Source organism: Procambarus clarkii, chromosome 35 (assembly GCF_040958095.1).
Source record: "Procambarus clarkii isolate CNS0578487 chromosome 35, FALCON_Pclarkii_2.0, whole genome shotgun sequence".
NCBI classification, from domain to species: domain Eukaryota; kingdom Metazoa; phylum Arthropoda; class Malacostraca; order Decapoda; family Cambaridae; genus Procambarus; species Procambarus clarkii.
Genome location: NC_091184.1, coordinates 27543159 through 27554496, shown reverse-complemented (window position 1 = coordinate 27554496; position 11338 = coordinate 27543159). Strand labels below are relative to the sequence as shown.

The 11338-nt window shown below is 53.0% G+C and overlaps 1 protein-coding gene across 1 annotated transcript; it reads left to right on the top strand.

The window, feature by feature from the left end:
* The first annotated feature begins 3524 nt into the window (after positions 1-3524).
* Positions 3525-10843, top strand: LOC138371165 (mucin-22-like). The gene is made up of 3 exons (XM_069335999.1): positions 3525-3559; positions 3900-5632; positions 10776-10843. The coding sequence occupies exons 1-3, from the start codon at positions 3525-3527 to the stop codon at positions 10841-10843; spliced, it is 1836 nt and encodes a 611-aa protein (XP_069192100.1).
* Positions 10844-11338: the final 495 nt, after the last annotated feature.

The following is an 11338-nucleotide window of genomic DNA, read 5'->3' as shown; positions in this document are numbered from 1 at the left end:
AAGCAGTCAAAACAACTTTGGTCACTTTCACTGTTATTACTATCAGTATTGTCTCCTGTACATTATTCTTCTTATACTTCCCATTCAGTTTACGAAAGAAAGAAGTCAACATTGTTTGGTTAGAAGCCATGATGGGGTTGTTTGTGAGAAAAAATGCTTCTGTATTAGAGAGAAATCTCAGGACCACCAGCCACCACCAGGGACCACCAGCCACCACCAGGGACCACCAGGGACCACCAGCCACCACCAGGGACCACCAGCCACCACCAGGGACCACCAGCCACCACCAGGGACCACCAGCCACCACCAGGGACCACCAGCCACCACCAGGGACCACCAGCCACCACCAGGGACCACCAGCCACCACCAGGGACCACCAGCCACCACCAGGGACCACCAGCCACCACCAGGGACCACCAGCCACCACCAGGGACCACCAGGGACCAACAGCCACCACCAGGGACCACCAGCCACCACCATGGACCACCAGCCACCACCAGGGACCACCAGCCACCACCAGGGACCACCAGCCACCACCAGGGACCACCAGGGACCACCAGCCACCACCAGGGACCACCAGCCACCACCAGGGACCACCAGGGACCACCAGCCACCACCAGGGACCACCAGCCACCACCAGGGACCACCAGCCACCACCAGCCACCACCAGGGACCACCAGCCACCACCAGGGACCACCAGGGACCACCAGCCACCACCAGGGACCACCAGCCACCACCAGGGACCACCAGCCACCACCAGGGACCACCAGCCACCACCAGGGACCACCAGCCACCACCAGGGACCACCAGCCACCACCAGGGAACACCAGCCACCACCAGGGACCACTAGCCACCACCAGGGACTACCAGCCACCACCAGGGACCACCAGCCACCACTAGGGACCACCAGCCACCACCATGGACCACCAGCCACCACCAGGGACCACTAGCCACCACCAAGGACCACTAGCCACCACCAGGGACCACCAGCCACCACCAGGGACCACCAGCCACCACCAGGGACCACCAGCCACCACCAGGGACCACCAACCACCACCATGGACCACCAGCCACCACCAGGGACCACCAGCCACCACCAGGGACCACCAGCCACCACCAGGGACCACCAGCCACCACCAGGGACCACCAGCCACCACCAGGGATCACCAGCCACCACCAGGGACCACCAGCCACCACCAGGGACCACCAGCCACCACCAGGGACCACCAGCCACCACCAGGGACAACCAGCCACCACCAGGGACCACCAGCCACCACCAGGGACCACCAGCCACAACCAGGGACCACCAACCACCACCATGGACCACCAGCCACCACCAGGGACCACCAGCCACCACCAGGGACCACCAGCCACCACCAGGGACCACCAGCCACCACCAGGGACCACTAGCCACCACCAGGGACTACCAGCCACCACCAGGGACCACCAACCACCACCAGGGACCACCAGCCACCACCAGGGACCACCAGCCACCACCAGGGACCACCAGCCACCACCAGGGACCACCAGCCACCACCAGGGACCACCAGCCACCACCAGGGACCACCAGCCACCACCAGGGACCACCAGCTACCACCAGGGACCACCAGCCACCACCAGGGACCACCAGCCACCACCAGGGACCACCAGCCACCACCAGGGACCACCAGCCACCACCAAGGACCACCAGCTACCACCAGGGACCACCAGCCACTACCAAGGACCACCAGCCACCACCAGGGACCTCCAGCCACCACTAGCCACCCCCAGGGACCACCAGCCACCACCAGGGACCACCAGCCACCACCAGGGACCACCAGCCACCACCAGGGACCACCAGCCACCACCAGGGACCACCAGCCACAACCAGGGACCACCAACCACCACCATGGACCACCAGCCACCACCAGGGACCACCAGCCACCACCAGGGACCACCAGCCACCACCAGGGACCACCAGCCACCACCAGGGACCACTAGCCACCACCAGGGACTACCAGCCACCACCAGGGACCACCAACCACCACCAGGGACCACCAGCCACCACCAGGGACCACCAGCCACCACCAGGGACCACCAGCCACCACCAGGGACCACCAGCCACCACCAGGGACCACCAGCCACCACCAGGGACCACCAGCCACCACCAGGGACCACCAGCTACCACCAGGGACCACCAGCCACCACCAGGGACCACCAGCCACCACCAGGGACCACCAGCCACCACCAGGGACCACCAGCCACCACCAAGGACCACCAGCTACCACCAGGGACCACCAGCCACTACCAAGGACCACCAGCCACCACCAGGGACCTCCAGCCACCACTAGCCACCCCCAGGGACCACCAGCCACCACCAGGGACCACCAGCCACCACAAGGGACCACCAGCCACCACCAGGGACCACCAGCCACCACCAGGGACCACCAGCCACCACCAGGGACCACCAACCACCACTTTACTAATGCCACTGAGACACAGAAGCACAGTTGCCATCTCAGTATTACACACGACGCTACAACCACCCCAGAAAGCACGAAATTATATAAAGTTGTGAGTAGCAGTTTGGTCATTTTACCTGCCTATTATTTAATACTAAACCAGCCACCACCAGGGACCTCCAGCCACCACTAGCCACCCCCAGGGACCACCAGCCACCACCAGGGACCACCAGCCACCACCAGGGACCACCAGCCACCACCAGGGACCTCCAGCCACCACTAGCCACCCCCAGGGACCACCAGCCACCACCAGGGACCACCAGCCACCACCAGGGACCTCCAGCCACCACTAACCACCCCAGGGACCACCAGCCACCACCAGGGACCACCAGCCACCACCAGGGACCACCAGCCACCACCAAAGACCACCAGCCACCACCAGGGACCACCAGCCACCACCAGGGACCACCAGCCACCACCAGGGACCTCCAGCCACCACTAGCCACCCCCAGGGACCACCAGCCACCGCCAGGGACCACCAGCCACCACCAGGGACCTCCAGCCACCACTAACCACCCCCAGGGACCACCAGCCACCACCAGGGACCCCAGCCACCACCAGGGACCACCAGCCACCACCAGGGACCACCAGCCACCACCAGGGACCACCAGCCACCACCAAGGATCACCAGGGACCACCAGGGACCACCAGCCACCACCAGGGACCACCAGCCACCACCAAGGATCACCAGCCACCACCAGGGACCACCAGCCACCACCAAGGACCACCAGCCACCACCAGGGACCACCAGCTACCACCAAGGACCACCAGCCACCACCAGGGACCACCAGCCACCAGCAGGGACCACCAGCCACCACCAGGGACCACCAGCCACCACCAAGGACCACCAGCCACCAGCAGGGACCACCAGCCACCACCAGGGACCACCAGCCACCACCAGGGACCACCAACCACCACCAGGGACCACCAGCTACCACCAGGGACCACCAGCCACCACCAAGGACCACCAGCCACCACTATTGTATGAACGAAGAACCTGTCTAATGAACTACTGGTTAAGCCATGAACATTATCGCTGGATATCCGTATCTAAAGCAGTAGGTTGGCAACTTTGTCTCACAGCATAGGCGCCAAACAGCTGAGTGGACAGCGCTTTGGATTCGTAGTCCTGAGATTCCGGGTTCGATCCCTGGTGGAGGCGGAGACAAATGGGCAAAAATGTTTCTTTCACCCTGATGCCCCCCCCCCTGTTACATAGCAGTAAATAGGTACCTGGGAGTTGGACAGCTGCTACGGGCTGCTTCCTGGGGCTGTGTAACAAAAAGGAGGCCTGGTCGAGGACCGGGCCGCCAGGACGTTAAGCCCCAAAATCATCTCCATCATCCCCCTTCCCCCTCATCCTCTCTCTCATTCCCCTGTTCCATCTACCACTGGTAGTTCTGGTGGCACCTCATCTACCACTGGTAGTTCTGGTGGCACCTCATCTACCACTGGTAGTTCTGGTGGTACCTCATCTACCACTGGTAGTTCTGGTGGCACCTCACCTACCACTGGCAGCTCTGGTGGCACCCCACCTACCACTGGCAGCTCTGGTGGCACCTCACCTACCACTGGTAGCTGTGGTGGCACCCCACCTACCACTGGTAGCTGTGGTGGCACCCCACCTACCACTGGTAGCTGTGGTGGCACCTCATCTACCACTGGTAGCTCTGGTGGCACCTCACCTACCACTGGTACCTCTGGTGGCACCTCACCTACCACTGGTAGTTCTGGTGGCACCTCACCTACCACTGGTAGCTCTGGTGGCACCTCACCTACCACTGGTGGCACCTCACCTACCACTGGTAGCTCTGGTGGCACCTCACCTACCACTGGTGGCACCTCACCTACCATTGGCAGCTCTGGTGGCACCTCACCTACCACTGGTACCACTGGTGGCACCTCACCTACCACTGGTAGTTCTGGTGGCACCTCACCTACCACTGGTAGTTCTGGTGGCACCTCACCTACCACTGGTAGCTCTGGTGGCACCCCACCTACCACTGGCAGCTGTGGTGGCACCCCACCTACCACTGGTAGCTCTGGTGGCACCCCACCTACCACTGGTGGCACCCCACCTACCACTGGTAGCTGTGGTGGCACCCCACCTACCACTGGTTTCACCCCACCTACCACTGGTAGCTCTGGTGGCACCCCACCTACCACTGGCAGCTCTGGTGGCACCCCACCTACCACTGGCAGCTGTGGTGGCACCCCACCTACCACTGGTAGCTGTGGTGGCACCCCACCTACCACTGGTGGCACCCCACCTACCACTGGCAGCTCTGGTGGCACCTCACCTACCACTGGTAGCTCGGGTGGCACCTCACCTACCACTGGCAGTTCTGGTGGCACCCCATCTACCACTGGCAGTTCTGGTGGCACCCCACCTACCACTGGCAGTTCTGGTGGCACCCCACCTACCACTGGCAGTTCTGGTGGCACCCCACCTACCACTGGCAGTTCTGGTGGCACCCCACCTACCACTGGCAGTTCTGGTGGCACCCCACCTACCACTGGCAGCTTTGGTGGCACCCCACCTACCACTGGTAGCTCTGGTGGCACCCCACCTACCACTGGTAGCTCTGGTGGCACCCCACCTACCACTGGCAGCTCGGGTGGCACCTCACCTACGACTGGCAGCTCTGGTGGCACCTCACCTACGACTGGCAGCTCTGGTGGCACCTCACCTACCACTGGTGGCACCTCACCTACCACTGGCAGCTCGGGTGGCACCTCACCTACCACTGGCAGCTCTGGTGGCACCCCACCTACCACTGGCAACTCTGGTGGCACCCCACCTACCACTGGCAGCTCTGGTGGCACCCCACCTACCACTGGTGGCACCTCACCTACCACTGGTAGCTCGGGTGGCACCTCACCAACCACTGGTGGCACCCCACCTACCACTGGCAACTCTGGTGGCACCCCACCTACCACTGGCAGCTCTGGTGGCACCCCACCTACCACTGGCAGCTCGGGTGACACCCCACCTACCACTGGCAGCTCTGGTGGCACCCCACCTACCACTGGCAGCTCTGGTGGCACCCCACCTACCACTGGCAGCTCGGGTGGCACCCCACCTACCACTGGCAGCTCGGGTGGCACCCCACCTACCACTGGCAGCTCGGGTGACACCCCATCTACCACATTTCTCTATTCAGATTCGTTCCCATTTAGCACAACACTTTACTTTCCTTGTTTCACCATTGTTTTATCCATTCTAGTACTTTACCATTTATCCGACCGTCCAAGTGGTTGGGCACCATTCCTTCCCCCGTCCCATCCCAAATCCTTATCCTGACCCCTTCCCAGTGCTATATGGTCGTAATGGCTTGGTGCTTTCCCTGATAATTACTTCCTTCCATCCACCGGCCAAGATTTCTTTGGTTTTTCCTGTGGCACCTTATCGAAAGGCTTTAGGAAAGTCCCTGTATACGACATCCTCCGGAAGGCCTTTGTCTGGGTAGCTGGCGAACGTTTCCGACAGTGTTATCTTGAGATGATTTCGGGGCTTTTTAGTGTCCCCGCGGCGCGGTCCTCGACCAGGGCCTCCACCCCCAGGAAGCAGCCCGTGACAGCTGACTAACTCCCAGGTACCTATTTACTGCTGTGGTGTGTGGGCAAGTTTGTGTGGTGTCAACCTGATCGGCCGGGTGTAAGTACCTTACCTTGAGGTTACCTTGAGATGGTTTCGGGGCTTAGCATCCCCGCGGCCCAGTCGCTCCTCGTTGCTGGACTGGTCAACCAGGTTGTTGGAGGCAGCTGCTCGCAGCCTGACGTATGAGTCACGGCTTGGTTGATCAGGTTCACAGTCTGGTTGATCAAGTAGCACAAGACTATAATATGATAATAATTATTCACTCCGTCGAGGGACAGGAAGCCAGAGTATATTCATACACATTTTGGCTTTTATCGAGGTCCTCCCTCCCCCCCCCCCAGAACGAATTACTGACCCCACCCAGGAGGCAACCCCACAACAAGCAGACTAACTCCTGAGTACCTACTCACTGCTAAGTGAACAGACCCATTAGGTGAAAGGAAATGTGCTAAACCATTTCTATTCTGCAGGGGACTCTAACCCGGAATTCTCGATACGAACCCGACTGTACTACTGGGACCCTCTGTCCCGGTATACAGTGGAGTGTGTATGTATATGTGTGAGTTATTAATTGTGGAGTGAGTGTATGTTTAGCAAAATCCATGTATGTTATGTTCCTCACTCTGCTCTTCTCACAATACACTACTCGATAATCTATCACTATCAAACATACAGTATGTTTGCTAGGGGTTCAACCAATGCAAACTATCTCAAGCTCATCACCTCCCAGCAAAAATCGGAAGTATTACAAATTCAGTCTTCCTGCAACCTGGTTAATGGGGTTCTGGGAGGTTTTCTACTCCCCAAGCCCAGCCCGAGGCCAGGCTTGAATTGTGAGAGTTTGGTCCACTAGGCTGTTGCTTGGAGCGGCCCGCAGGCCCACATACCCACCATAACCCGGTTGGTCCGGTACTCCTTGAAGGAAACAATCTAGTTTCCTCTTGAAGATGTCCACGGTTGTTCCTGCAATATTTCTTATGCTCGCTGGGAGGGTGTTGAACAATCGCGGACCTCTGATGTTTATACAGTGTTCTCCGATTGTGCCTATGGCACCTCTGCTCTTCACTGGTTCTATTCTGCATTTTCTTCCATATCGTTCACTCCAGTACGTTGTTATTTTACTGTGTAGATTTGGGACCTGTCCCTCCAGTATTTTCCATGTGTATATTATTTGATATCTTTCTCGTCGTCTTTCTAGTGAGTGCATTTGGAGAGCTTTGAGACGATCCCAATAATTTAGTGCTTTATTGCGTCTATGTATACCGTATATGTTCTCTGTATTCCCTCTATTTCAGCAATCTCTCCTGCTCTGAAGGGGGAAGTGAGTACTGAGCAGTACTCAAGACGGGACAACACAAGTGACTTGAAGAGTACAACCATTGTGATGGGATCCCTGGATTTGAAAGTTCTCGTAATCCATCCTATCATTTTTCTGACTGACGCAATATTTGCTTGGTTATGCTCCTTAAACGTTAAGTCGTCAGACATCATTATTCCCAAATCCTTTACATGCTTCTTTCTTACTATGGGCACATTTGATTGTGTTTTGTACCCTGTATTATGTTTAAGGTCCTCATTTTTATCGTACCTGAGTATTTGGAATTTATCATTGTTAAACATCATGTTACTTTCTGTTGCCCAGTCGAAAACTTTATTAATATCTGCTTGAAGTTTTTCAATGTCTTCAGCCGAAGTAATTATCAGGCTGATTTTTGTGTCGTCTGCAGAGGATGATACGAAGCTGTGACTTGTATTTTTGTCTATATCTGATGTAAGAATTAGGAAAAGCAGCGGTGCAAGGACTGTACCCTGAGGTACAGAGCTTTTAACTGCGCTTGGACTAGATTTTATATGGTTGACTGTCCTCCAACAAGTCTCTTGGACGGTAGAGCGACAGTCTCGTTTCATGCAGGTCGGCGTTGAGTCCCCGATCGCCCAAGTGGTTGGGCACCATTCCTTCACCCCCGTCCCATCCCAGGTCCTTATCCTGATCCCTTCCCAGTGCTATATAGTCGTAATGGCTAGGCGCTTTACTCGGATAATTCCCTCCCTGTTACTCGTTGAGTCCTGTTTGACAGAAAACTGAGTATCCAGCGTCCTACTTTACCGGTTATTCCCATTGACCTCATTTTGTGTGCTATCACTCCATGGTCATATTTATCGAAAGCCTTTGCGAAGTCCGTGTATATCACATCAGCATTTTGTTTTTCTTCTAATGCCTCAGTGATTTTGTCTTAGTGATCAAGTAGCTGTGAGAAGCATGATCTCCCCGCTCGAAATCCATGTTGGCCTGGGTTGTGAAGGTCATTTGTCTCCATGAAATTGGTGACCTGACTCCTAATCACTCTCTCAAATACTTTTATTATGTGGGACGTTAGTGCAACTGGTCTATAATTCTTTGCCAATGCTTTGCTCCCTCCCTTGTGTAGAGGGGCTATGTCTGCTACTTTAAGTGCATCTGGTATCACCCCCGTGTCCAAGCTCTTCCTCCACACTATACTGAGTGCCTGTGCCACTGGCACTTTGCATTTCTTTATAAATATTGAATTCCATGAATCTGGACCCGGAGCTGAGTGCATGGGCATGTTTTCAATTTCTTTCAAAATCTAGTACGCTCGTGTTGATATCAGTTATATTTACAAGTGTTTGGATATCACGCATAAAGAAATTGTCTGTGTCTTCCACTTTCATGTTGTTTATCGGAGTGCTAAACATGTCCTCATACTGCTTTTTTACGATTTCACTAATTTCTTTGTCATCCTCCGTGTATGAACCTTCACTTGTACGAATAGGTCCAATACTGACAGTGGTTTTTGCTTTTGATTTCTCATATGTGAAGGAATATTTTGGATTTTTCTTTATTTCCTGAATTGCTTTCTGTTCTAACAGAACAAGTCTGATATGAGTGTTTCAATCTCCGCTCGATTTGTTCAATAAATTTAAATTAAACTATTTAAATTATTCCTTCTTTGTAGGGAAAGTCATGTCTGGTTAAGCATTTCCGCTATTTTTTTCTTTCTTTTATAGTGTCGTCTGCGTTCTCTTTCTACGTTGGACCTTTTTCTGGCTTTCCTCAAAGGAACATGTTTCAGACTTGATACGCTTCCGAAATCAGTTTTTCTATTCCTTCTGTAGGACTTGTATTACTTAGAACAGTTTCCCATGGAATGTTTGTAAGTTCCCTGTTTATTTTCTCCCAGTCTATCCTTTTGTTATTAAAATTGAATTTACTGAATAGCCCCTCTCGCTTGATCAACGTTTTAGGTCTATTCTGAGTATTGATGGTCGTTTGCACTTCAATGAGCTTGTGATCTGAGTATGTGGTATTTGATATCGTAATGTCCCTGATTATGTCTTCATTGTTCGTAAAGACCAGATCTAGAATATTTTCATTTCTCGTTGGCTCTGATATCTGCTGGTTGAGTGAAAATTTGTCACAGAATTTAAGTAGTTCTCTAATCTGTGATTGGTTCGGTCCCGTTAGATTTCCTGGTATAATATTATTGTTTGCTATTCTCCACCTGAGACTAGGCAAGTGGAAGTCACTTAGGAAGATAATATCAGGTATCGGGTTCTCCAAATTATCAAGGCTATTCTCTATTTTGTTTATCTGTTCTGTGAATTCCTCGGCCGTTGCATCTGTCGGTTTGTATATTAGAATAATCACTAAGTTTATTTTCTCTATTTTTAATCCTAGTACCTCTACCACCTCATTTATAACGTTAAGGAGCTCCGAGCATACAAGATCTTCCCTAATATACAGACCCACTCTTCCATGTGACCTAATTTTCCTATCACGCCTGTATAGGTTATATCCTGGAATCCAGATCTCACTGTCCAAGAATTCCCCTGCATGGGTTTCTGTGAAAGCTCCAAATACTGCATTTGACTCCGTGAGGAGGCATTTATGAACTGTACTTTGTTGTTTGTTCTTTTTTCAGTCCTTGTATGTTGACAAAGATTAAGGAGGATACTCTATTAGGCATGGTTGGACTGGGAGACTTTTTCGGCAAGCCCATTATGCGTGGACATATTGAGTTTGTTCTGACCAGTGCTGATTGTTGTAGGCAGTTGTCTGTCGTAGTTGTAGTTCCTTTTTGGTGTGTAATTGCATCTGTAATTTTGGTATGCAAGTGGGTCTGGCATCCAGCTATACATTCTCTATGCTCCTCCTTTTGAAATCTCTTTCGGTCTGGTATAAAATATTTATCGAGTTTTCTCCAAATTCATTATCCTGCTTGCCACTCTTATGTAGCATTCTGTGCCTTTCACGTGAAAGTATGGGCAGCTGAGATTATAGCATTTTCTGTCCTCCAGTGAGGTTTGGCACATGTCAGGATGGAAAAAACCTACATATTGATCCAAATCGACACTGACCTTTCCTAAGCATATTAAAAAAAGAATTGGGATGTTGGTAACTGCATTCTAATCCTTTCTTAGTACCAGCATATCTATGTCTGCATATGCCCCTTGCATAAAATTTGCATAAGTCTGTCCTAGTCTGACCCGCTCTCGCTGGTCTGGTCTGACTCGACTCCCTCAACACACAGCCCCTCTGTTTAAATCCCTAAGTATGCTAAGCATACTCTCACTGCACTCATTCTCCTGTGCTACTTACACTTACAAACCCTATTCTCTAATTGTAATCTTGTTTTAAAACACTTTCTTGATAGATGTAATAGAACCCATGAACTTCATTCCAGAAATAAAAATCTCTCCGATATTCTTCGAGTCAGACTAAATTACATTTATTTAAACACGCCACGTAAATAAAAGTACCTTATTCGCTACCTGGAACAAAAAGTTCCAAGTAGCACGGGCTATGGTGAGCCCGTAGTGGGTGATTTTTTTTTTTTTTTTTTAGCACCCACCTGGTGCTAACCTCTCACCCAGTATATTACAATATGGAAATCCAACTTGATCCCTATAATTGTATTTGATCTCTTTATAATGATGTTCGTTATCATTTGAATTCAAATTCCGTTACAATGTGCAGGCGATGAGTCACAATAACGTGGCTAAAGAATGACAGACCACACACTAGAAGGTGAAGGGACGACGACGACGTTTCGGTCCGTCCTGGACCATTCTCAAGTCGATTGTCACAATCGACTTGGGAATAGTCCAGGACGGACCGAAACGTCGTCGTCCCTTCACCTTCTAGTGTGTGGTCTGGGCAACTCTATTACAATGTACCCGTCAGTAGGCTTCGGGTTTTCTTCCTATTGGGGAGTGT

Excerpts from the sequence above, each read along its gene's own strand:
- LOC138371165 (XM_069335999.1), top strand. The coding sequence starts at position 3,525 with ATGAACATTATCGCTGGATATCCGTATCTAAAGCA. Across the intron at positions 3,560-3,899 it reads GGATATCCGTATCTAAAGCA|TTCTGGTGGCACCTCATCTA; the intron begins GTAGGTTGGCAA and ends TACCACTGGTAG. Across the intron at positions 5,633-10,775 it reads ACCTACCACTGGCAGCTCGG|ATGTAATAGAACCCATGAAC; the intron begins GTGACACCCCAT and ends CTTTCTTGATAG.